The sequence below is a fragment of the Balaenoptera ricei genome, chromosome 3 (genome assembly GCF_028023285.1).
Source record: "Balaenoptera ricei isolate mBalRic1 chromosome 3, mBalRic1.hap2, whole genome shotgun sequence".
Classification (NCBI taxonomy): Eukaryota; Metazoa; Chordata; class Mammalia; order Artiodactyla; family Balaenopteridae; genus Balaenoptera; species Balaenoptera ricei.
This window is the reverse complement of record NC_082641.1, coordinates 43,262,403-43,285,375: the sequence shown is the minus strand read 5'-3', so window position 1 is coordinate 43,285,375 and position 22,973 is coordinate 43,262,403. Positions and strand designations below refer to the sequence as shown.

At 37.7% G+C, this 22,973-nt stretch overlaps 2 protein-coding genes across 4 annotated transcripts in view; one reads left to right on the top strand and one right to left on the bottom strand.

Annotated features, from left to right (window-relative positions):
* PLPP1 (phospholipid phosphatase 1) overlaps positions 1-4,881 on the top strand; it is a 114,604-nt gene extending 109,723 nt beyond the window's left edge. For both annotated transcript variants that reach the window (XM_059916383.1, XM_059916384.1), the window contains exons 5-6: positions 2,350-2,526; positions 3,091-4,881. In XM_059916383.1, the coding sequence (XP_059772366.1) occupies positions 2,350-2,526; positions 3,091-3,222 (309 nt within the window). In that variant the 3' untranslated portion in view covers positions 3,223-4,881. The remainder of the gene's footprint in view (positions 1-2,349; positions 2,527-3,090) is intronic.
* Positions 2,794-22,973, bottom strand: part of MTREX (Mtr4 exosome RNA helicase) — a 133,724-nt gene continuing 113,544 nt past the window's right edge. For both annotated transcript variants that reach the window (XM_059916381.1, XM_059916382.1), the window contains 5 exons: positions 20,863-20,968; positions 17,722-17,778; positions 16,625-16,787; positions 5,070-5,174; positions 2,794-3,659 (listed from right to left, as the gene is read on the bottom strand). In XM_059916381.1, coding sequence (XP_059772364.1) covers positions 3,607-3,659; positions 5,070-5,174; positions 16,625-16,787; positions 17,722-17,778; positions 20,863-20,968 — 484 coding nt within the window. In that variant the 3' untranslated portion in view covers positions 2,794-3,606. The remainder of the gene's footprint in view (positions 3,660-5,069; positions 5,175-16,624; positions 16,788-17,721; positions 17,779-20,862; positions 20,969-22,973) is intronic.

Below are 22,973 nucleotides of genomic sequence, written 5' to 3'. Positions count from 1 at the left end.
AGGTCTGGAGTTGTTTAGGGCATGTCAACTGTAGAACTCAGTTGACCCAAGGTTCAAGAAACTCAAATGTTTACCGCCTTGGGGTCTACTGAAATGGAAGAGTCTTCCCAGGGAAGAGCAGGGCTAGAGGTGGTGCCCAGCTTTTGTAGAGCTACATTGAGTACCCTGGACCCAGGGAAACACAGAACAGGCATATAGGAAGCACACTCAATTAACCAACCTCACCCAGAGCTGAGAACTGTTCTGTGACCAGAGCCGGCACTCAGGCCATATGGCCGTTAGTCAGCAGAAGGGCCAGAACACAGAGTGGAGCACAAGGTTAGGTGTATGATCACAACTGGGGAATCCCAGAGCTCCCACAGGGGGAGTGACCTCTGGAGCCACACTGAGGGCACCATCTGTACTTGGGTAGACGTGTAAGAAGAAACTAAGTACTTAGAGGGTAAAGGGTTCACCTCAAGTATATTGCAACTTATTTGATTACTGATCCAAAGTGAATGTTATTTTCACAGGGATGTTGAGGAAGAGATTGGGGCAAATTAATACTTATTTAACAGATGTCTGCAGGCTACCTAGTGTCAAAGTCAGGGTTCTTTCAAAGGAAAGTATTGTTAGAGGGATTTTAGAATCTTAAGTGAGGAAGAGCCTTAAAGTTCTGTCTCTGAGTTTCCTTTAGGTTAGGACTAGCTTTACGTCCATGTTAGAGGTTTTTTTTTGCTTTTTGGTTTTTTTTATTGCTGTGTCGCTAGCAGGGATGGGTGCAGTTCTCCCTAAGATGTCTGCATTCATGTAAGTATTTGTAATTCTTAGGTATATGTTTTTATAGTCTGAATAACCCATGCCTTTAACCCTTATCTGAAAAGGTAGCTTAATAATAACCAGAAGAGGGTCAGTTAAACTTGATATATGAAACTTGGCTTCAGCCCTAGTCAAGGAACTGTCCTCCTTAAAATGAACAAAAAGTTTCCAATTAAAATAGAACGAATGAGGTGAATCTTATCTGGCATGGCTGTGGTACCTAATTGGGCTTCAGTTGGCACATGTCAACTTTGTTACAACCAGAACCAACGATCTTCCCAACTCTAGAATCTTGAGACAAGCCTCTTACTCCTTATGTTTTTATAGCTTCAACAACAACAAACAAAAAAAGGGGAGAGGAGCTCTACAGAAAGCCAGTAGCACTTCAGCCAGCTAAACAGTCCAACTCAGTTAAACAACTGGTATGCTCTTTTAGGGTTAGATGTTTATACTATAAAGTACTTGATAAAATTAGACAACCTCTGGGGCTTTGCCAGGTGCTGAGAACTGAACACACACAGCAGTGCCCAAAGAACTGGAAATGGATTTGTGTATCTGTTTTAAATAGGCAGCATCATTGGGTACAGCCACATAATTAAATGCAGTCCTCAGAAAACAATTTAAGTATATGAGCCATAAATTACTGAGCAGAGTTTTTAAAAATGAATATTAAGAAGTATATTCTTATTGGATAGAAGTTAGTTAGGAAAAAATTTTTTTTAAAAAAATGAGACTGTATTGGCTGAAGGAGTTCATAGGAAACTATTCCAAATTCATTCTACATTACAATCTTTAGGGATGCACCCGAAGTCAGAGGCAGGCTGACATGGCAAAGGCAAGATTCTCAGGTCTGATTAGAAAAGTCATAGAACTTAAAGGGTACAGGTGCTATTGAAAGAATAGACTCCTTTACTGGATCAGGACTAAACTACAAACTGTATTATTTACTTAGGCAGATTATTGTATTTACTTATAAATACAGATTATTTATTTAGTCTCAGTTGCTCTGTTAAATAATTTGAGGCCAGAGGAGCTCTCAAGTAAATTGTTTGGGTGAATTAAGCAAACTTAGTTCCTAGATAGGCTGGGTAGAAAATATAGTAGCCTGGCCCAGGGTAAGGGCAACCTGTGCTCAGAATGCTAGCAGTTGATCTCAAGACTCTAAACTAATGACAGTTATAACTCAAACTGGAAGGTGAGGAGCTGCCCCCTGAAATCCTAGAAGGTCAGAAACACTTACCTTGTTCATAATTTGAAGAGTGGTCTAAGTAATAAATTATGTTACTAGGGCAATAGTTTTTATTCTTTTAATTTTTTATCCTTTTGGTTTTGTTTTGGGATTAATTTTTAGGTATTAATGAGTACAAGAATGCTTGCCTAAAGCCCTGTTCCATATATAATAAATAACAGATTATTTAATGAATATTAATACTTAGTGACTGTCATTTTAAACATCAGTCCTTTAGCAATGTGGTGATAATTAATATAAAACATAGTCTCCAGTTGGTATGTTAAGCTCTTTTCTTTCTTTATTCTTATCTTTTCTGTTAGCTTTATCTTCAAGCCAGGATGAAGGGAGACTGGGCAAGACTCTTACGCCCTACACTGCAATTTGGTCTTGTTGCCGCATCCATTTATGTGGGCCTTTCTCGAATTTCTGATTACAAACACCACTGGAGTGATGTGTTGACTGGACTCATTCAAGGAGCTCTGGCTGCAATATTAGTTGTAAGTATACAGGGCAGGAGCCTGAGAAACACTTGGATAAATAAGTAGAAAAAAATGTCCCAATGAGAAAACTATTGTAAGGCAGAGAATGTGGCTCAATAATTGCTACTGGGTAAGGACCCCCAATGTTATTAAAAGTCATTTTAGGATAGATAGCAAATAATACCTACGTTACTTACTCCTTGCAAAAGTTATTTAAAAATTTACTAAATTTTTTTTTTAATTGTAAAAAGCTCTGGCTATAAACAGTTTTCTTTTTAGTGTGAATTGAAAAAAAAAAACCAAACTGATTTACATGAGGAATGACACTTTCATTAAGGGCTAGCAGAGTGAAGCTATCTGCCCAATACATAACAGAGCAACTCTCAGAATGTCCTTAACAAAAATTCCTGTTAGCCACTAATTTATTCGTACTCTTAACCTGTACCCTGTAATGTATATCCTTTTGTTTATATTTATTTTTTGCACACTGCTTATTGCAACTTTGTATATGGTTTTTAAACTTATTTAAAATTGTATCATTAAATACTTTGCCCCATTCTAAATGTTACCTGTTCTATACAGGCTGTATATGTATCAGATTTCTTCAAGGAGAGAAATTCTCCTTTTAAAGAAAGAAAAGAGGAGGACTCTCATACAACTCTGCATGAAACACCAACGACAGGGAATCACTATCGGAACAGTCACCAACCTTGAAGGTGGCAGAGTACCCAGATGAAGCTGGCCTGCTTTCTAAAGGAAAATGATTGCAACCAGAAGGCAAGAGGATGCGTCCTTCTTCCCAGTATACAAGCCTTTAAGGGGACTGCTGCTACTGTACCTCTTGGATGCCCACTTTACCTGTGTGTATATAGTTACATTTAACACAATGGTTATCTAATAGCTCTAAGTTCATTACAAAAAATTTCAAGCCTTTCACTAAAACAAATGCCCCACCTGTACATTTTTTTATTAAAAAAATGTAATGCTTATGTACAACTGTGTATGTAATATGCTTTCTTAGAATGATGCTTGATTTAAATATAATACATCAGACAGGTGGTGAACAATTTAAAATCCCACATTCCTTTAGCTGACTCTTTATAAGTAGAGGCTGGCAGCAAACACAATATCTCTCTTGATTTTGGTGATTCCTAAGAGAAAAGAAAATACGGTTTAAATTTTCAAGACCACAGAGAATGTAATTCCCCTCCCCTGGGGTTTTGAAGACAGCACAACAATCCTGATTAAATTTGGTGAGAGGGCAAGCCTGGAAATTACAAAACCTTGCTTGCCTGAAAGACACCTAGAGGAGTTCACAGCCACCTCTGAGAGATGGGAAACTTAGAAACCAGACCCCTGTTCTCATGACTCTTGAATCTAAAGTACCCCGTGTGTGCAGGGGTGTCTAAAATTATTCAGAAAGACCAGAAGGACTAAGCTGTCCAAGAAGTTAGTTGACCCAAAAGCATGAATTTTTCAGCCTGCAATGGAAGGCCCTACATTTCAGTTACCATGTGAAATTCTTTCTGGACTAAGGACAAACAAATTTTATCATATAGAAGTTTACAAAACTAGACTTAAACGTGGAGTGATTAAAGAGGTCTGCCTCTATTTAACAATGTTGAAAATATAAGCCAGTTTTCATAAACCTCTTCTTAGGATACTAAGTTGCTAGCAGAATCACTAGGTTTGACTGTGAGCAGCTAATAACTCAGAGCAACTATGTGGCTGCTATTCTTTGATGTTTTAATTCATAGTCCTTTTTCTTGGCCAGCATTCAGATGGAATGAAATTATTTGCAAGCATGTATGCCTCCCCCCATTACTACCACCTTGGTCTAGCCGTTCTTTCCTGATCTGGTCTTCCTGCTTCCACCTTGCTAATCTACAGACTTGCCTGTGATACAACAGCAAGAACTGCCTTGTGAAACCCAAGTCAGAGCACACCACTCTTGTGTTCAAAACCTCCAATCATTTCAGAGGAAAAAGCTGAGGGCTGGGAGCTACATGACCATTTCTTTTCTTCCTCCAACCCCTACTATTCTACTCACTGTTCAGCCGTGCTCCATCCACACTGGCCTCTTGTTGTTGCTTAAGTATATCAAGTGTCTATGAAGGACCTAAATGCCACCTTCTGAGTAGGGGACCCTAGGCCATTGTATCCATCCTCCAATTCCCCACTGTCTCTTCCTTTGTTTTTATTGCTACCTGATATATTTTAATTGTTGACTTGTTTACTGTCCACCTCCCTGCACTAGAATGTGAGCCCCATTAAGGCAGGGGTTTGTATCTTTTTTGTTCACTGCTGTATTCCCTGGTGCTTAAAACAATGTCTGGCACACAGTAAGTGCACAATAAATATTTTGAGATTTTATATATATTCATTTACAAACTTTTTCCAACACACACACACTGATATTTTCTTTGAACACTACGAAATGGCCCTTCATGGCAATCCAGTGAAGAGCATCAGAAAATGTTCTCCTAGGTTGTGGTCAAGAGCTCAAGTCTCAACAGGATTTGCCTAAATTATTAGAAAAAGCTTATGGGCTGGATACTGACCTTCTGAAAATTTATTTTCCAGCTCAGTGTTTCCAATGGCTTTTGCTGCTTGACACATTTGTCGAAGTAGTTCTTCCAGGCGCCTCATACAACGAATTATGCTGCCTGGACAGAAGAGGAAACAAATCACTTGTAAAGTGTAAATAATCAGGAATAGCAGAACTTTTGTGAAGATGCAAGGAAGGTGAACATGGGATGATTAACTAATAGTACTTTGAGGGACTTCTCCTGCAGTAAACCAGTAGTAAACATGACTGGTGACTGCTAGGCACCAGGAAGGCTACAAAGATGAAAAGTTTAATTCCCATCCTTGACTAATGGTAGAGAGAGTCATGGATTTATTATAATGTGTTGACACTTGCTGTTAGAGAGGTAACTAAACAAAATGCCCTGGGAGCACAGGAGAGAGCAACATGGGTGAAAGGTAGCAAAGGTGACATATAACTTGGGTCTCTTATGAATGAGGTCCCTGTCAGGCAGTGACAAGGGAAGACCACTGAGACAATGTAGGAAAGCAGCTATTCAAGGACCCTGAGTGTGGCCTACTACGGCCTCTGGATACTATCCTGTGAAGAGAATGCAACAGGGAATTTTTAAGCACGGGGATTAACAGGATCAGATTTGTCATTTTAAAGGTGCAATCAATCATTCTTCTGGACCTTAAATAGACTCTTTTCATCAGTGCTTTCCTCACACAGTGCATCCTCAATGAAGCATAAAAGAGATCAGTCTCTTCCCACTGGATGTGACTCCCTGTCTGCGACAAGTGTTTGCATCAAAGGTGAAGTTGTAAACACAGTTTCACTTCTGTCAGACTTGCACGAGGAGGGGCCTTGGGATCCTTTCTCTTAAGTGCTACCTGCCTAAGTTTAAAACTCTTGGATTTCATTTTTAATGTCTGAAATACATTAGGAATATCAGTTCTCTCTGATATGCAAGCTGTTAACTCACACTTCAGGTCCTTATTTAACTCCTTGCAACACTGGAAGAATTCATTAACATGTATCAAGTTCTTGTAATACACTCCATGTGCAGTGTTGAGGGCTCCTTTTTACCTTTTAATGCCTTCCACATTATGGTACAATGTGCCCAAGGGAGAAAAACAGTAGAGAGATTTAACTCATAAAGCAGAAGGGAATTTGAGCTTAGACAAAGGCAAAAATATAAGCCATGTACCTAAGAGAGTCATCAGGATTCAGCAGGAAGTGCCCATGTACATGTACAGCACCTTTTCTCTCTGAGAAAATGTTGCACAAGGGCCTGGGCTGGTAAGGACAGCATGCCTGGTTTCTGAACCCACCTATGGGCCAGAGTAAGCAGAACACAGAGATGCTAGTTCACAGCGAGAGGTTTATGGGATGAGATTGGTCAACAAGAGGACCACCAGCACGTATGTCAACTTGAAAGATCAATGGGGATACCTCTCTTAAAAGGATGCTATCATCTCCTACTTATAGGATGTTCACCTAATCTAGACTTGGTTATAAAAGGAGTGAGCTGAGACACCTGGAGTTAGAGGAAAGAAGACTGGATGGTGACTTGGATACTAGGAAAGATTCAGCTAAGTAATTAGCTCTATGATCTAGGCCCTTATTCTACTCTTATTTCCCCTTCTCATTTGTAAGGTAAATGATGATAAATGCAATTTAAACAGAGGGCTTACTTTACCTAACTGGATTTGTCTCACTTGAGATATGAGATGCACAAATTCTGTGACAGGGGCAAAGCTCTAAAGGAATGTAAGGTCATAATACAGTCCTTGAACCAAAATATTCAAAGTTCATACTTTATTGTCCTTCCTCTTCTCCCATTAAAAGGTCCATGGAGTTCTTGGAGAAGTAGGGTCAAGACTGATATCTCACCTCCACATATACATACATCTTACCATAATCCTGGCTTTCTTATTATAGGAGAGTAAAGTAATTGATGTTTATAATAAGACTTAGGCATCAAGGAAAGGTGAAATAAGGCTGAGCATGTTTCGAGAAAAAAGGGTGATGTCCAACATTTTCTGAGTACTTTGTGGCAGGTCTATAATCTATGTTTTGTGTAAATTTTCTTGTTTGACCCTTACAGTTCCATGAGACAAGTACTGTTATCCCTATTTTACAAAAAGGGAAAAGAAGAAGCTCAGAGAAATTATAACTTGACCAAGGTCAGAGCCGGGAGTATATGATGGAGTCAGGATTTAAATCTAGACAGTAAGATTCTACAGCCTAAGCATTTAACCATATTATATTATAGTGCCTCACAAAAATGATTTATCTATATTTTCTATAAAAATACTACTTTCATAAATTTCAGTTTTAATTAAATTCAGTCTATACATTTAAAATAATCGAGAAAAAATTGTAAATATTTAGTAAGATTTTCAGGTCATACTCTAAGCTCCTCACTTCTGTTATAAATCTTCATTGCCAGGTAATGCCAAAGAATTTGCAGTAATGGGTTTCAAGAAGTAGGAAGTGGAAATTGGCAAGTAGGATCCAGTCACAAAGAGTCTGTTTTCTTAATTCGGCAATCAGAGTAATGACTTGTGATAATTTCAGTGAAATGGGGGACTAGGTTACTATGGCTCAAGAAGGAAATGGGAGGTAGGGAGTTGAAGATGGTCTATTCTCGACTACTCTTTCCAAGCCTGGCTTGTGAAAGGATTGAGGGACTGAGGATGATGACGACAACAAGATAACTTCCTAAATAATGACGGCAGCAGCGAACACTTATTGACTACTTGTGCCAGGCACTGTACTAAAGGCTCTACAGGCATGATATTAACCTCACAATACGAGATAAGAGCTATTATTATTACCATTTTATAGCTAAGGAAACAGGCACAGTTAAGTAACTTGCCCAGGAACATTCATCTAGTGAGTGGGTAGGATTTAAGACCAGGATATATGCTCTTGCTCTTAAACACTGGATGTTATGTTGGTAGCTGGAGAAGACATGGATGAGAAATATAAACACATTCATATGCTAAAATGGAAGCAGAAAGGACGTGATTCAAAGACTGAGAAGGTGCAGAAAACAGTGGAAGGCCGCCCTGGAACTGAGTGCAATTTCCTCTTAAGAGGAAAATAAGGGAAAGGATATATGCCATGAATTTCTAGGTTAAGACAGACCTAGTGGCATCTCCCTTTCCTCTGAAGCAGGAGTGATCACCTAGAAATCTGGGGCAAAGTTGAGGCAGATGCTTAAGGAGAGCGGTGAGGATCTGGAATTGCCTCTAAGAGAAGTCTCAGAGCCAGAGAGAAGTCCTGCGTGGAGGACATAGTCTCTGGACGTGGACAGACCAGGGATTACATGCATGATGTTAACCTCATAATATGAGATAAGAACTATTACTCTTCCCACTTTATAGCTAAGGAAACTAAGTAGTAGATGGCATCTACTACTTGAGGGACTGTACGAGCAAGCTGTGGGAAAGACTAAGTGAGGTAGAATGTTCAAAGTGTACCTAGCTGGTGCTCAATAATCTCCTCCTCCTCCTGCTACTTCTATTATTACTAGGAAGGTTTAATGTGATTCTGAGGTTACAGACTATGGCTTTTGATGACACCAACTATACAATTATTCTCCAGCAGAACTCTGCTGTGAAAGTATAGGAATAGAGAAAGTGAATTATTAGACTGATCCAGGTTGGTGGTGCATAAGGCAGATGGAAAAACAAGAATATCAGTGGCTTCCTAATTCTCTCTCCATGACTAGAAAAAAGGAACTGTGTTTCAGAAGGAAAGTTCTCTGTAAGCAGTGGCTGTGTCCTCTCCACAGCAGGTCTCCAAGAGAATGAGGAAGCAGCTATGTGATATCTACCTGGTGTTTACTTCCTGTTACTGAGACAACTCATTCTGACACCAATAAACTATACTAAGATTTTGAAAATTAACAGAACAAATGCTGCTTCTTTTACTAGCAACCTTTAACAGAAAAAAATAGTGATTTCACAGAAGATGTTGTTTCCAAGCAGGAAGAGACTGTCGTTAGCCACTTCCAACATTCTACTACCATTTTACAAGTGAGAAACCCTAGAGGTGGTTAATGCCATTCAGGTTCAGGTTAACAGTTTTACATCTAGGATTAGAAAAGAAATCTGATACCCTCATCGGAAATGGCAGAGAGAACCGTATTAGCCACCCTTTAGAGCAATGGCTTCCCTTTAAACTCTGAGGCTAAGAGTTCATGGAAGAAGAATCTTGGACCTTTACAAGCTAAAACCTTTATAAAAGTTGAAGATACCAGTTTGTTTTTGCTGTGACCGTGGCTGAGAAAATTATGGACAGAACCAGGGAAGGAGAAAGCTCAATTAATGGCCCAAATGAGGAAAGGAGAGAGGGAGAGAGAGAGAGAGAAGGAAAAAGAGAAAGCAGGTCTGAATGGCATCTGGAGGACAGTTACCTGGGTGAGACAGGATAAAAATGCACAAAACAGCTTGAAGTTGCAATGGGGGAAAGGACGGGGCTGAAAGCAAAACCATGAAGCAAACACAACCAACCAGCTTTACAAATATGGGTAAGAAGAGGATTAGCCTATTCCCTAGGAACAAGAGGCTGCCAGATGGACACCAGCCACTGTAGGATCAGAAGGGGGCATCTCCTAGCTCCACTGGTAAATTCATGACTTGAAAAATGGACAGCACCTCTTTATCTCTTCCCCTGGATGAGCGTTTCAGCTCCTACTCCCTCTGCCATTGGGCACCCATGTGCAGGCACAAGCAACACAACAAGGGCAGGTAAGGAGCCTATCTCCCACCCACTGCATCCCAGGAAGAACGGTGCTCCTCTACTGCTTAAAAATCTTTTGATACCATTAATGCAAATGCTAGTAGGAGCACTGGTGAGTCTGCTTCAGTCCGGATTCAAACATAAGGTTCTGGATGGTCCATGTGTGAAATTTCTGTATTAGGATAATCACTTGTAGACCCTAAGTTTTATCTTTAAAGGTATTATTTCACAAACTTCAGTCATTAGCGTATCACTCATTTTTGCTGTAACACTTTTTACTTAAGTAAATGAAAGCTGCTCACTTATTTTTTATAAATAGGCCATAATTATAAAAACAACTGTTACAAACACGAAACAATGCTATCAATTCCAGCTAGATACTATTGCCAACGAAAAGTTGATCACCCAGACATATTATAGGCACCTCAAACTCAACAGTTCCCAAAAGTAAACTCAATACTTTCCTTCCAAATCTTCTCTATTAACATATTAAAAACTTTAAGTTTACTCATCTATAAAGTGGAGATAACAAGAATTCCTATACCTAAATGGGGTTATTGTGAGAAATGAATGAAATAATGCATGTAGGGTGCTTAATTAACAAGTGTCAGTAACACAACAGGAGCTCAATAAATGTTGGCTATATTCGTTATTTCTGTTCTCAGGTGCTAGGAATGCTGAGCTCCAGTCCTGCTCTCACTGGAAGAGGAAATCCAGTCGCAGTAACTTCTGGGTGTCTAGAGAGAGGGTGGGGGCTGGAATGTAATGAAAGTAATGAATATTGCATGACTCATGCAGCCAGATATTAAATGTGTATTTTGCAAACACTTCTATTTGAAGAGAATTAAATTAGGTAATGGTTAAAAATGTAAATATATATAGGACTTTAAAAAGGAACAGAGTGTATTCCACAGGTCATTTAGAATTGAAAAGAAATCCTTTATAAATCTTCTGCTGCGCAGGGCATCGGAGAGGCAGGTGCCCTGGCTCACAAACTCTGTTTTGACTGATTTCAAATGTGTACTGGGAATCACAGATAACCTGATATTGTTTTGGTATTTCTACAAATTGAGAAACTCATGTTAATAGCCAGGATCTGCAAAAGCTATCAGAGGCCAAACCACATGAAGTATATTGCTAAGATAAGCTAAAGAAACTAAACGAACGGTCTGAGCGAGTGAGCACTGCCACACTTTGTAAGCACTCCCACTCAATTTCTGGAAAATGAGTTCTGACAGTTTCAGATGACATGAGAACAATTAAGAAAATGAGGCCAGGTGGTACAGGGTTGCACATAAAATGGCTGTGGCTGCTGGCCTCAGTCTTGTCAACAAATCACCGTGTGTGTACAAACACTGTCCATAGCTGCCTGCAGCGTAAAGGGGATGAATGAAGCCTACGGTGAAGAAGTGAATTACCCAGCATACTTCCTACCTACTGCAGTTCTCTGTAATACAACGGTTCTCCTTACTCCCAGGTTTGGAAATCATTCTGCCTCATCAATCAGGACCACCTAGATTAAGTGTTAGATAAGAGATACAAAGCCATGACCCATCCCCCCAGGCTATCTGAAGCTGACCAGAAACATACACAGTAACAACCTAACGGTTTGTTACAAATCTTTTTTTCTGGTCTTGCCAGAGTGGAAAGCAGAACTGAATTCCTACCAGTCACTGCCTTTTGAAGAAAAATTGTGGTAAAATACACATAAAATTTACCACTTTAAAGCATGTACACCAGTGTCACTGCCTGTTTTTATCCTCAGATTTACATCACCACTCTGGAAAAAACTCACAGTGAGATATAATTCACATGGCATAAAATTCACCCTTTTAATTAAGTGTACAAATTCAGTGGTTTTGGGTATATTTGGAATTGTACAACCATAATCACTATCTAATTTTAGAATCTTCTTATCACTCAAAAAGAAACCCATATCCATTAAGCAGTCACACCCTTCCCCCCTTCCACCAGCCCATGGCAACCACAAGTCTACTTTCTGTCTCTACAGATTTGCCTATTCTGGACATTTCACATAAATGAAATTGTACAATAGGTGGCTTTTGTGTCTACCTTCTTTCACTTAGACCCTTAATCTGGTCAAAGTTCATCCATATTTTAGCATGAATCAGTACTTCACTTTTTTTTTTATAGTAGAATACTGTCCCATTATATGGATAAAACACAATTTATTCACCCACTGATGGACATTTGAGCACACATGCTTTAAGGGTAATTTTATAAACATCAGGCTCATGAGGTTCTTAACATCATTCTAATTGAGGATTGAAATCAACACATTTCTTTATCTGGAGAGGTATTTATTTCTACCTCCAGCTTTCTGGCATTCACAAAAGTGGTTCCCCACAGTTCAGGCCCTGAATCTGATTTAATAACTCCTATCTACGTGGTTATTGAGGCCTGAGGTTAGGATCATAATTATATTTTCCCGCAGTCATTTACCACTAGATCCCAGCTTAGGCTGAAAACATTCCTGGAGGGCAGAGGCTGTTGCTTGCGCTGCACCCAGCACAATTCCTGATCCCACTAGGGTCTCAGTTAATTATTCATTAAATGAGTAAGTATCAGGTACTAATTCTTAAGTCATTTAGTACTAAAACTGTGCCAAAATTTAAACACAGAATAGATACATACTAATAGAATGTTACTCTATTATTATTAGCAAAAGTATTTTAAAAAAACAAATCCATTGGAAAATCCCTTCTAACACTGATGTACCCTCTCCTAAGAAAGGGTAAAACTATGCTAGTGGAAAGGCATTTGAGAAGACCATGTGGTGGGGGCAGAGAGTAGGAATGTGCCAAACAGCATTTGCTTTAAAAACCTAGGACAGGGACTTCCCTGGTGGCGCAGTGGTTAAGAATCCACCTGCCAATGCAGGGGACACGGGTTCGAGCCCTGGTGCGGGACGATCCCACATGCCGCGGAGCAACTAAGCCTGTGCACCACAACTACTGAGCCTGCGCTCTAGAGCCCACGAGCCACAACTACTGAGCCTGTGTGCCACAACTACTGAAGACCGTGTGCCCTAGAGCCTGCGAGCCACAACTACTGAAGCCCGTGTGCCCTAGAGCCTGCAAGCCACAACTACTGAGCCTGTGTGCCACAACTACTGAAGCCCGCACACTCTAGGAACCACATGCTGCAACTACTGAGCCCGCACGCCTCAACTACTGAAGCCTGTGCGCTCTAGGACCCGTGAACTGCAACTCCTGAGCCCGCGTGCCACAACTACTGAAGCCTGCGCGCCTAGAGCCCATGCTCCACAACAAGAGAAGCCACCTCAATGAGAAGCCCACGCACTGCAACAAAGAGTAGCTCCCGCTCGCCGCAACTAGAGAGAAAAGCCTATGCAAAGCAACAAAGACCCAACGCAGCCAAAAACAAATCAAAACAAAAAAACCTATGACAGGCAGAAGTACAGTAAACACTTTCAAGTGATAATTCGTCATAGGAGCTTTCCTGATGACATGTGCTTAGTGGAAAGCAAACCCTTCATGCACAGTGAAGACTACAATATTGTTTTTGTATAGACAGAAATAAATAGCAATGGCCCTGTCTAGGTTACAATGGATCTATTACAATGGATCAGTAGACTGAAACCCTAGGCTGTAGCCCATACAGATATATTTTTAATTGTTATCCAAATTTAATTGGTGGAAATAAGAAACGATTATATTCTATCATTTTTTCCAGGGTGATAACAGAGGCAATAATTATTTATGTGAAGTGTTCAAAATTCCTCAACTGAATCACAGTATAAACTCTTCTCTTACATCAGACATCCCCCAAACATATGGTGTTAATCATTACAATGTTAACTAGCTCCAGCTAATGTTTGAAAAATACTTAAAACTACTCCTGAGGCTCATGACATGACATGATCAGACACTTGACCAGAGCACATTAAAAAGTTCCAATGCAGTCATTTTCTGCCTGTAAAAATAAAGACACACTATACTATGGGCTAGAGCTTTGATTATAGTATTTTTCCAATTATATAAAGCATGTACAGTAACAAGATGAGGAGAGAATGGCAATTCTGAAATGGACGCACTAAACAACATAGTAAAAAGAAAAAAAGGAAAAAAAAACCGTTGTGGCGGGGAGACATGGTATGCTAGAGAAAAAAATATCCTAAGTAAATCAAGGTTCTCAGTTATTTTTTTGCTGTTTAATTACATAATTTGCTTTTATGAGCTATCCCAATTTTAGAAAGAAAAGGTATAGCTGATATAATGGTATCATGAAAACTGTGTTGATGTTAGACTCAATTTCAAGTCATAAACTGAATCCCTCAATTTTTAATCTTAGATTTCTCAGCAAACTGTGACACTGAAATAGCCTCAAGGAATTGAAATAGATTTCAGGAATTAGATTTCAGGAACTGAAATAGATTTCAGGAATTGCTAGTATGTTGCGGAAAACATCAACTCATAGGTGGCAGAAATACAAACTGTCAGGACCTCCCTGGTGGCACAGTGGTTAAGAATCCGCCTGCCAATTCAGGGGACACGCGTTCGAGACCTGGTCCGGGAAGATCCCACATGCAGCAGAGCAATTAAGCCCGTGTGCCACAACTACTGGGCCTGCGCTCTAGAGCACGCGAGCCACAACTACTGAAGCCTGTGTGCCTAGAGCCCGTTCTCTGCAACGAGAAGCCACCGCAATGAGAAGCCTGCACACCGCAACGAAGAGTAGCCCCCGCTCGCTGCAACTGGAGAAAGCCCGTGTGCAGCAATGAAGACCCAACCCAGCCAAACATAAATTAATTAATTAATTAATTAAAAAAAATACAGACTGTCTTCAATTTAGCAGTTTAGGATTTATCTGCCATACTGTGGTAACTTTTTCATTTAAGTACATAGAAAAATAATCCACAAAGGTAATTTTATAAGGCTTCCTATATTTCTAGGCCTATTGTCCCTTCATTTTTCTTAAACAAACAAAACAAAACAAACAGTACACCACTATTGTTTTATGCCATTGTGTTTGCCTTCTCAGAGAAGCAGATATACAAATATGAGCTATTACATTAACAAGTCATAGAATTTAGGCACAGAACAGTGATTAGTTTCATCCTTATGTTCCAAAAAGAAGTTAGACTGAAGAGTGGTGATGCTGTACTTGATTGCCTTTGTGTCTCTGAAACACACAAGCTGTCATACATCTATCTGGGTTTCTGCGTGTTAAGCAATGTTCACAGGTGAGATGAGGATGTCATGCTTCCCTCTTCTCACAGCCTCAACAGTAGCTACCCACCATCAATTATTATAGACCTTATTACCATTCCTACAAGCATGAATTTTCAGTGGATAGAGACGGTATAATTTTAGGTAGTCTTTAAGAAGTCTCTAGGTGGTCCAAAACTCAAAGATAAGGTATTATGGTTCTTAGATGAAGTTATCAACTATCATGTGCTTGTAGTCACAGAGGCCAGAATTCAAATCATAGTGCCATCATGTAGTACATACACCTCCATGACCTTGACCAAATTATTTACCTTTTAAAAATCAGTTTCCTTGCACAAAGTGCAAATAATATCTACTCTGATGTGCTACTTTGGTGATTAGATCTAAATTATATAAAATGCTTATTAGCACAACTCCTGACACACAGTAGTTACCTAATAAATAATGACCACCCTGGTAACAGAATACAGTATTCAGAAAAAGATTCTGGGACCGTAACACTAATGACCATTTAATGGAGGCTTAGAAATAAACTTTAGGGAAAGGACCAGAACAGCACACCGTAATTAAAAAATAATATACTATAAACTATAATATTTAAAACCTTAAAACCCATTAAAATTCAATGTAGTGGGGCTTCCCTGGTGGCGCAGTGGTTGAGAGTCTGCCTGCCAGTGCAGGGGACACGGGTTCGAGCCCTGGTCTGGGAAGATCCCACATGCTGCGGAGCAACTGGGCCCGTGAGCCACAATTACTGAGCCTGCGCGTCTGGAGCCTGTGCTCTGCAGCAGGAGAGGCCGTGATAGTTGAGAGGCCCGCACACTGCGATGAAGAGTGGCCCCCGCTTGCCACAACTGGAGAAAGCCCTCGCGCAGAAACGAAGACCTAAGACAGCCATAAATAAATAAATTTTAAAAAAAAATTAAAAAAAAAAAAATTCAATGTAGTGAAGTAAAGGCTCATAGTTGATTCTGTTGCAGAGATTCATAAACTCAGTAATCTATTAGTCTTTAATAATATCGGGTAAAAAGCATAGTATACACACAATCGGTATGTAACACAATCCACCATTATAAATATCTACAATCTGCGTTAAGCCAATCTTTTTGCAATGAATACAGCATTTCTAAATATGGTTTTCTTTAAATATTGTGCTTATTATTTGCTTCTTGTAATTCACTTATAATTACTCCTTATATATTCCCTTTACCTTTACTTCTTCATTTAAAATTTTTCTTCAGTTGAGTAACAGTTCTGATTGCTTTTAGAAATGCAATGATGGACAGCATTTTTAGCTCTGCTATTTTTTGGTGGAATTGCATAGCAAGCCATTAGGTTATTACTAAGAGAATAAAACCAAAAGTAAAAATACCCACATAAATAGGCCTTATCTGTGATTGCAGAGACTCTGGCACAGGATCATAAACTGTTATAATGAGCAGACTGAGCTTATTAAATAATACAAAGGATTCGTGGAGAATATTTTTGATTTACATAGGCAGATTTCCTTTTATTATCAAAAATTAAAAATAATATATTATTCTTGTTTAGTAAATCAATGCCATCCTAAGTATATTTCTTATATCAGAAAGAAATGTATGTGTACAAAATTTAACCATACCTTCAAAGACATCTGTCATTTTGCAGATATGGGCAAATGTAGCTCCAGTTGCCCAGGTATATACTACATCCATTAAGTGAGGTTTAAATGAGCTTAGGTAAGTCTCCTCATCAATTTCCAATTTGGCTTCTGCTGAAACTTTTGCAATTCTTTTAGCACATTCCTTTGAAGATAAAAGATATACTTAAAATTTCTTACTTAAGATCTCCCATATCACTTTTTCTTTAGGTTTCCAAAGTCAGTATTCTACAAGGTTCCTTTTTCTTCCTAGGTAATAAGCCTGCAATTTGGATACTCTGCTTCTAAGTAGCCACAGTGCCTGTTCCACTGCTGAGTAAAAAATGTAAATCTTAATATTTCCTTTTCCTTACAATAGGAAGTTAGATTTCATTCTTTTCTCCTTGGTAATCGAGAAGGTCAAAATCTCCTAGGCCTATTAAGACTTCCCTGATTCTGGAAGTTTAAATTTCTTAGTAATATTAAGGAATGTTAAATGTTCCATTAAAGGGGCCTCCTTTTATGTTCACTTTTCATTCCTCTCTTGCAGTGTCTTATAGTTCATCTTTCCCTGTCTAATGTTGAAAAGACAGATAAAACCATTCTTCCTAAGAAAAATAATAAAAGAGACCAATTCATTACTATAAACTACTGTGGCTTTGAGGATCCAGAAATAAATCATTTCTTAGGCTAAAACAGATTTTAAAACCTGATTTTAAAATTTGTTGTAAACTGAGATGGAAAAATGTATAAAAAAGTAAGCTAACTAAATCTATCAAGATGCTATTCTTAACACCAAGGAAAACGATGCAGACACTGAATTGTTGGTATAGCCTATCTACACTATGCAATGTTAAATCTGTGCTCCCAGCAACTCTATATAACTTAACATTCTGGTGAGGGAGAATGTTTGATTTTTAAAATAAAAATTACAAATGATGTTATCAAAACAGCAGTAAATGACAAGATTAACATCAAATGATATATTTAATCCTGAAGGAAGCTGTCTCTGTGGAATAATAAATATTATGATTAGACTGTCACAAACGTTTATTTCACAACATACTATTCATAAAATATGTAGTTCAAAAAAATCTTACCTGCATTTGACGAAGTGGTCCTGCTAACTGCTCTGTTAATTTGGGCATCTCACTAGACTATAAAAGAAAAGGAAGATTGTATGTAAAACCCAAGTTTAAAATGCAGTGTATACTATCTGCTTTTATAAACAAAACAAAGCTTTCATGATATCCATTAATTTCAAATTATAAGACCTCAGTCATTAGCATTTAGTTTCTAATCAACTTAGTTTGTGTAAGCAAAATTACCACTCCTCTCATCCTGAATTATACTATTCTCTTATATTTCAGAGGAAAATATTACATTGCTAAATTTGCAAAGTGTGCTAAACTAGCTATTTTCTGTGACCATAAATGGAACTGAAGAAGAGAAAATATTGTAAACATGCATAGTAGTTTAGTTACATCAACATTTATAAACTGTTGTATCATACTTTGATTTTTGAAACAGTTTGGCTTCTAGGCAACTCTCACTCTGTGGAAACTAAAAATCTTGGAGAAAGAACATTAGAAATAATGTCCTCAATTTTAGTTTTACCCAGATATTTCTAGCTCTCTAACCACTTTTAAAATATTTAAAAGTTTAGATGAGTTTCAGTAGTCTTATTATTGTCTTCCCACTAGTGGAAAGTCTATCAATTTCTCAGTTAGAATAATGAGAGTTTCAGGTCTATTACTAACTAGTCAAATAAACTTGGACAAGCTGCTTGAATTCTGTGTTAGTTTCTTATGCTGTCAAAGAGAGTAAGGTCCTCAAAACCTATAGACTTGTGATTAGAATAAAGTTATTATTAAGGAACAAATTTTGACAAAGATAGACTTACTATACAAAAATAAAATTATTACAAGAAAGGTATGTATGTAGATATGTATATATGTGTGAGACAGAATTTAAAGTAATTATAGGTAAATTTTAAAAAAGCAACTATAGGTTAGTTGTAATAGATCTGCCTTTATTTTGAGCATCAGTATTTATATAGGACTTGGTTTTGATTTGTATCATGAATGAACTCCACATCTCAGTTTAGTGAAAAGTACACAAGACTTAAATGTCTTTGACATTGTGTCCATTCACAATCAACAGTTACTGATCTCTTCCCCTCTCCTGGTCACTGTAAGTAGAAGGCACTGGCCCTGACGTAAGTAAGCTACGTGTCATTTTACCAATATTCTCCTACCAGGTGAGTGCAGTTTGCTCCCTATCTCTCCTTTAGGTCTCAATACAAATGGCACTCTATCAGTGAGGCCTTTTCTAATCACCTTACTTAAAACAGTAACCCCAGCCCTCGCAACAATTTCTATCTGCCTCCTCTGCTTCACTTTTCTCCAAAACCCTCATCACCTTTTGTCATAATGTGTGTATTTTATTTCTTTATTGTTTATCTTCATCAACTAGCATACATGAAAGTATCATGAAAGCAAAAATTTCTGCTGTCTTTCTAGTGTCTAGGTATCTGCATTGCACAGTGGGTGCTTAATAAATATTTGTAAGATACTTGATATTTATATTATAAACACTGTGTAATCTTTAAATTACTTCTAATGATATAAAAAATAAGGGGGCACAGTATTAGAAACAACACGTTTTAAAACAGAAGTTATCAGCATTTATGACAAGTATCTTCCTATATTTACCTTCCTTTCTGGCTAGAAAACATACTTTTAAAGTATCAACAGAATTCCACGGTACTTTCAGTACAATTATCCATTTTGATGTTGAAAGGCACCACCACAAGAATTGATGACACTACATATAACATAGCGGGGCTTCACTGAACAAATCTTAACTACATTTAGTGACATCTTGCCCCAAGATTTAAGAGTTGTGTTTTGGCTAGGCCCAACTCCGGTGAAGAGGTAACATACATGGCCTCTCAGAAGACAGGATTTTTTTTACTGCCACATTAAAAAAAAGCACAGTATAAGAAATTAGCCACAAGACAAAGTTTGACACAGGCAGAAGATCACCAATCCCCAAATAATCTCTTAACCTTATATCTGTTCAAAGAAAACTGGACAAACATTCTAAACAATTATCTTGGAAATTAATGTAATAAAATTTTGAACCTAAGGAAAACAACAGCCAAACATAATATTTTGTAAAGAAATGCATTCCTCACATGCAAATTAAATTACTTCATGGGTGCACAGCAGGCATTCTTACGAGAGCATAAATCATTTTTGGGTCACTGTCCTATTTGTAATCATTGCCACTGCAGTTGTAATTCTGATCTGTAATCAGAGAGCTGAGAGAAAATACCTACCTCCTCCAAGAAGTTATGTATTTGATCTGATTAATAAATAAGGAAATAGTTAATGGATAAACAGATCGACAGCAGAACTGCAAAACAAATTTGTCTTACACAATTTACTTTTTTAAAAGTTAAACTAAGTGTATATGGTAAAAGGTTCTCTAAAAATTTATATAATAGCAACATTATTTTTAGAAGGTAAATGTGCTTGTCTTACTCTTATTTTGTCAATTTTATACACAATGAATAAAGTTTTGAATTTGAAATGTGAAACATGCATTTTACTTTTTAAAATAAATCATACTGGCTTTTGCAATAAAGTAAACGATGATTAGTGTCCTTCTGGTCCATCCGGCATTTCATTTTTTGATTTCTTAAGAGCTGGTGAAAGTCAACTAACTACTCACATGAAAAAATTACTGCCAAGCCAGTGATGAGAATCGTATGGCCATTATCTCAAATCTTGCCAATGAAAACTAAGACTTCAGCCTCTAGTACAATCAGCTGCCTCACAGTTATTCTCCAAAATTGAGAGGAGGAATATTAATTCAACCTCACTCCCTTTTCATTTTTACTAGTTTTGCCTAATTTTACCTTTTCTTTTTCCTTCTGGACTGTCTGACTAATCTAGACCTTCAAATAATGCACTGGGTTATAGAACAAATTTTTAACTTGGAATCTGATTAATGATGATTGTCTATAAATAAAATTCTAGTTTACTTTCTTTTCTGATAATATACATTTAATTAATTCTCTCTTACTAAATTTGGGTTATAGTTACATTGATTTCTAATAACATTACCTATAATATATAAATATGCAGGCATATTTTAAAAATTAAAATATCCATAATATTAAATTATAAGACATGTAAATTAACAAATAAGATGTGCTAAATCTATTAACTCACATTCTCTTGAAACACAAAGCAGCTTAGTAGTGCCGTTGCCTGTTCTGCAGATAGGTCATTGAAAAGGCCATTAAACATCATCTCAGTTAGAAGGAGCTCATCAGCACTATACCACCATGAACGAACAAACAAACAAAAAATAGGGAGTAAACTCCAAATGTCAGAATATAAAAACACACACATGTACTCACACATCCTTAAGATATAGTTTTAAATAAAATATGTTATTTGAACATGAGGACTAGTCAGTGAGGAGTGACAAAGATTTTTAACTAAGGAAATGGCAGGTCTTTATATTTACCAATATATGAATAATAAACGTGAAATGGGTGTTTCCTATAAAGAGCCCATTCTAGCAAATACCAAAATGCAGATATTCATTGAAATAAAGAATCATTTCTTAACTCTCAGAATACCAGAAAAATTAGTCATTAGCATTTATTACCCAGGTCCAAGGACCTTTTAAATGGTTTTCAACTCAATTCAATTATTTTACAAATAATTTAAAAAATAGACAATGAAAAACAACTTTATAGAAATCTTAATTAGAATGTACCCATAGCAGATACACATTTTATTCACAGTTTCCTAGTGTTGAGAATGTTATAAATTGCTGCTCATCAAGACTGTTATCTATGAATCTGGAGTATATCCATCTAGTAAATACAATTTCAGATTTCAAACATATCTATAATAGGTACTAGCTTATCATTTTCTGTTTCTTCTTGCACTTGCATTGTCAAAACATATTACTGACTCCAGATTTTAAACACATCTCTTTTAGGTTCTAGCTTACCCTTACTTTTGGTTCTTCTTTTGCATCATCTAAATACAGTATTTTAAAAGACTATGACAAGTCATAATTTCACTGAAGAGAGAAAGGCCATCTTCTTTGCTCCATAATTGTACATTTTCACATTGAGATTTTAAAAAATTTTTTATTTTATATTGGAGTATCGTTGATTTACAACATTGTGTTAGTTTCAAGTGTGCAGCAAAGTAATTTAGTTATACATATATCAATACATATATCTATTCTTTTTCAGATTCTTTTCACATATAGGTTATTACAGAGTATTGAGTAGAGTTCCCTGTGTTATACAGTAGGTCCTTGTTGATTATCTATTTTATATATAGTAGTATCTGTATGTTAATCCCAACCTCCTAATATATCTGCCCTTACCCCCCAGCCCACCTTTCCCCTTTGGTAAACCATATGTTTGTTTTCAAAGTCTGTGAGTCTGTTTCAGTTTTGTAAATAAGTTCATTTGTATCGTTTTTTAGATTCCACGTGGTGTAAGAGATATCATATGGTATTTGTCCTCCTCTGTCTTAGTTCACTTAGTATGATAATCTCTAGGTCCATCCATGTTGCTGCAAATGGCATTATTTCATTCCTTTTTTATGGCTGAGTAATATTCCATTGTATATATGTACCTTATCTTCTTTATCCATTCATTTGTAGATGGACATTTAGGCTGATTCCATGTCTTGGCTATTGTAAATAGTGCTGCAATGAACACTGGGGTGCCTGTATCTTTTCGGAGTATGATATATGCCCAGGAGTGAGACTGCTGAATCATATGGTAGCTCTATTTTTAGTTTTTTTTTTTTTGAGATTTATTTTATTATTTATTTTATTTATTTTTGGCTGCATCGGGTCTTCGTTGCGGCGTGTGGGCTTCTCTCTAGTTGTGGTGTGCGGGTTTTCTCCCTCTAGTTGTGTTGTGCATGCTCCAGGGCGCGTGGGCTCTGTAGCTGGGGCGCGTGGGTTCCAGACCACATGGGCTCTGTAGTTTGCAGCACGCAGGCTCTCTAGTTGAGGTGCGCAAGGTCAGCAGTTGTGGCCCTTGGGCTTAGTTGCCCCGCGGCATGTGGGATCTTAGTTCTCTAACCAGGATTGAACCCACGTCCCCTGCATTGTAAGGCAGATTCTTTACCACTGGACCACCAGGGAAGTCCCTCTATCTTTAGTTTAAGGAACTTCCATACTGTTCTCCATAGTGGCTGTACCAATTTACATTCCCAGCAACAGTGTAGGAGGGTTCGCTTTTTTCTACATCCTCTCCAGAATTTGTTTGTAGACTTTTTGACGATGGCCATTCTGGCCA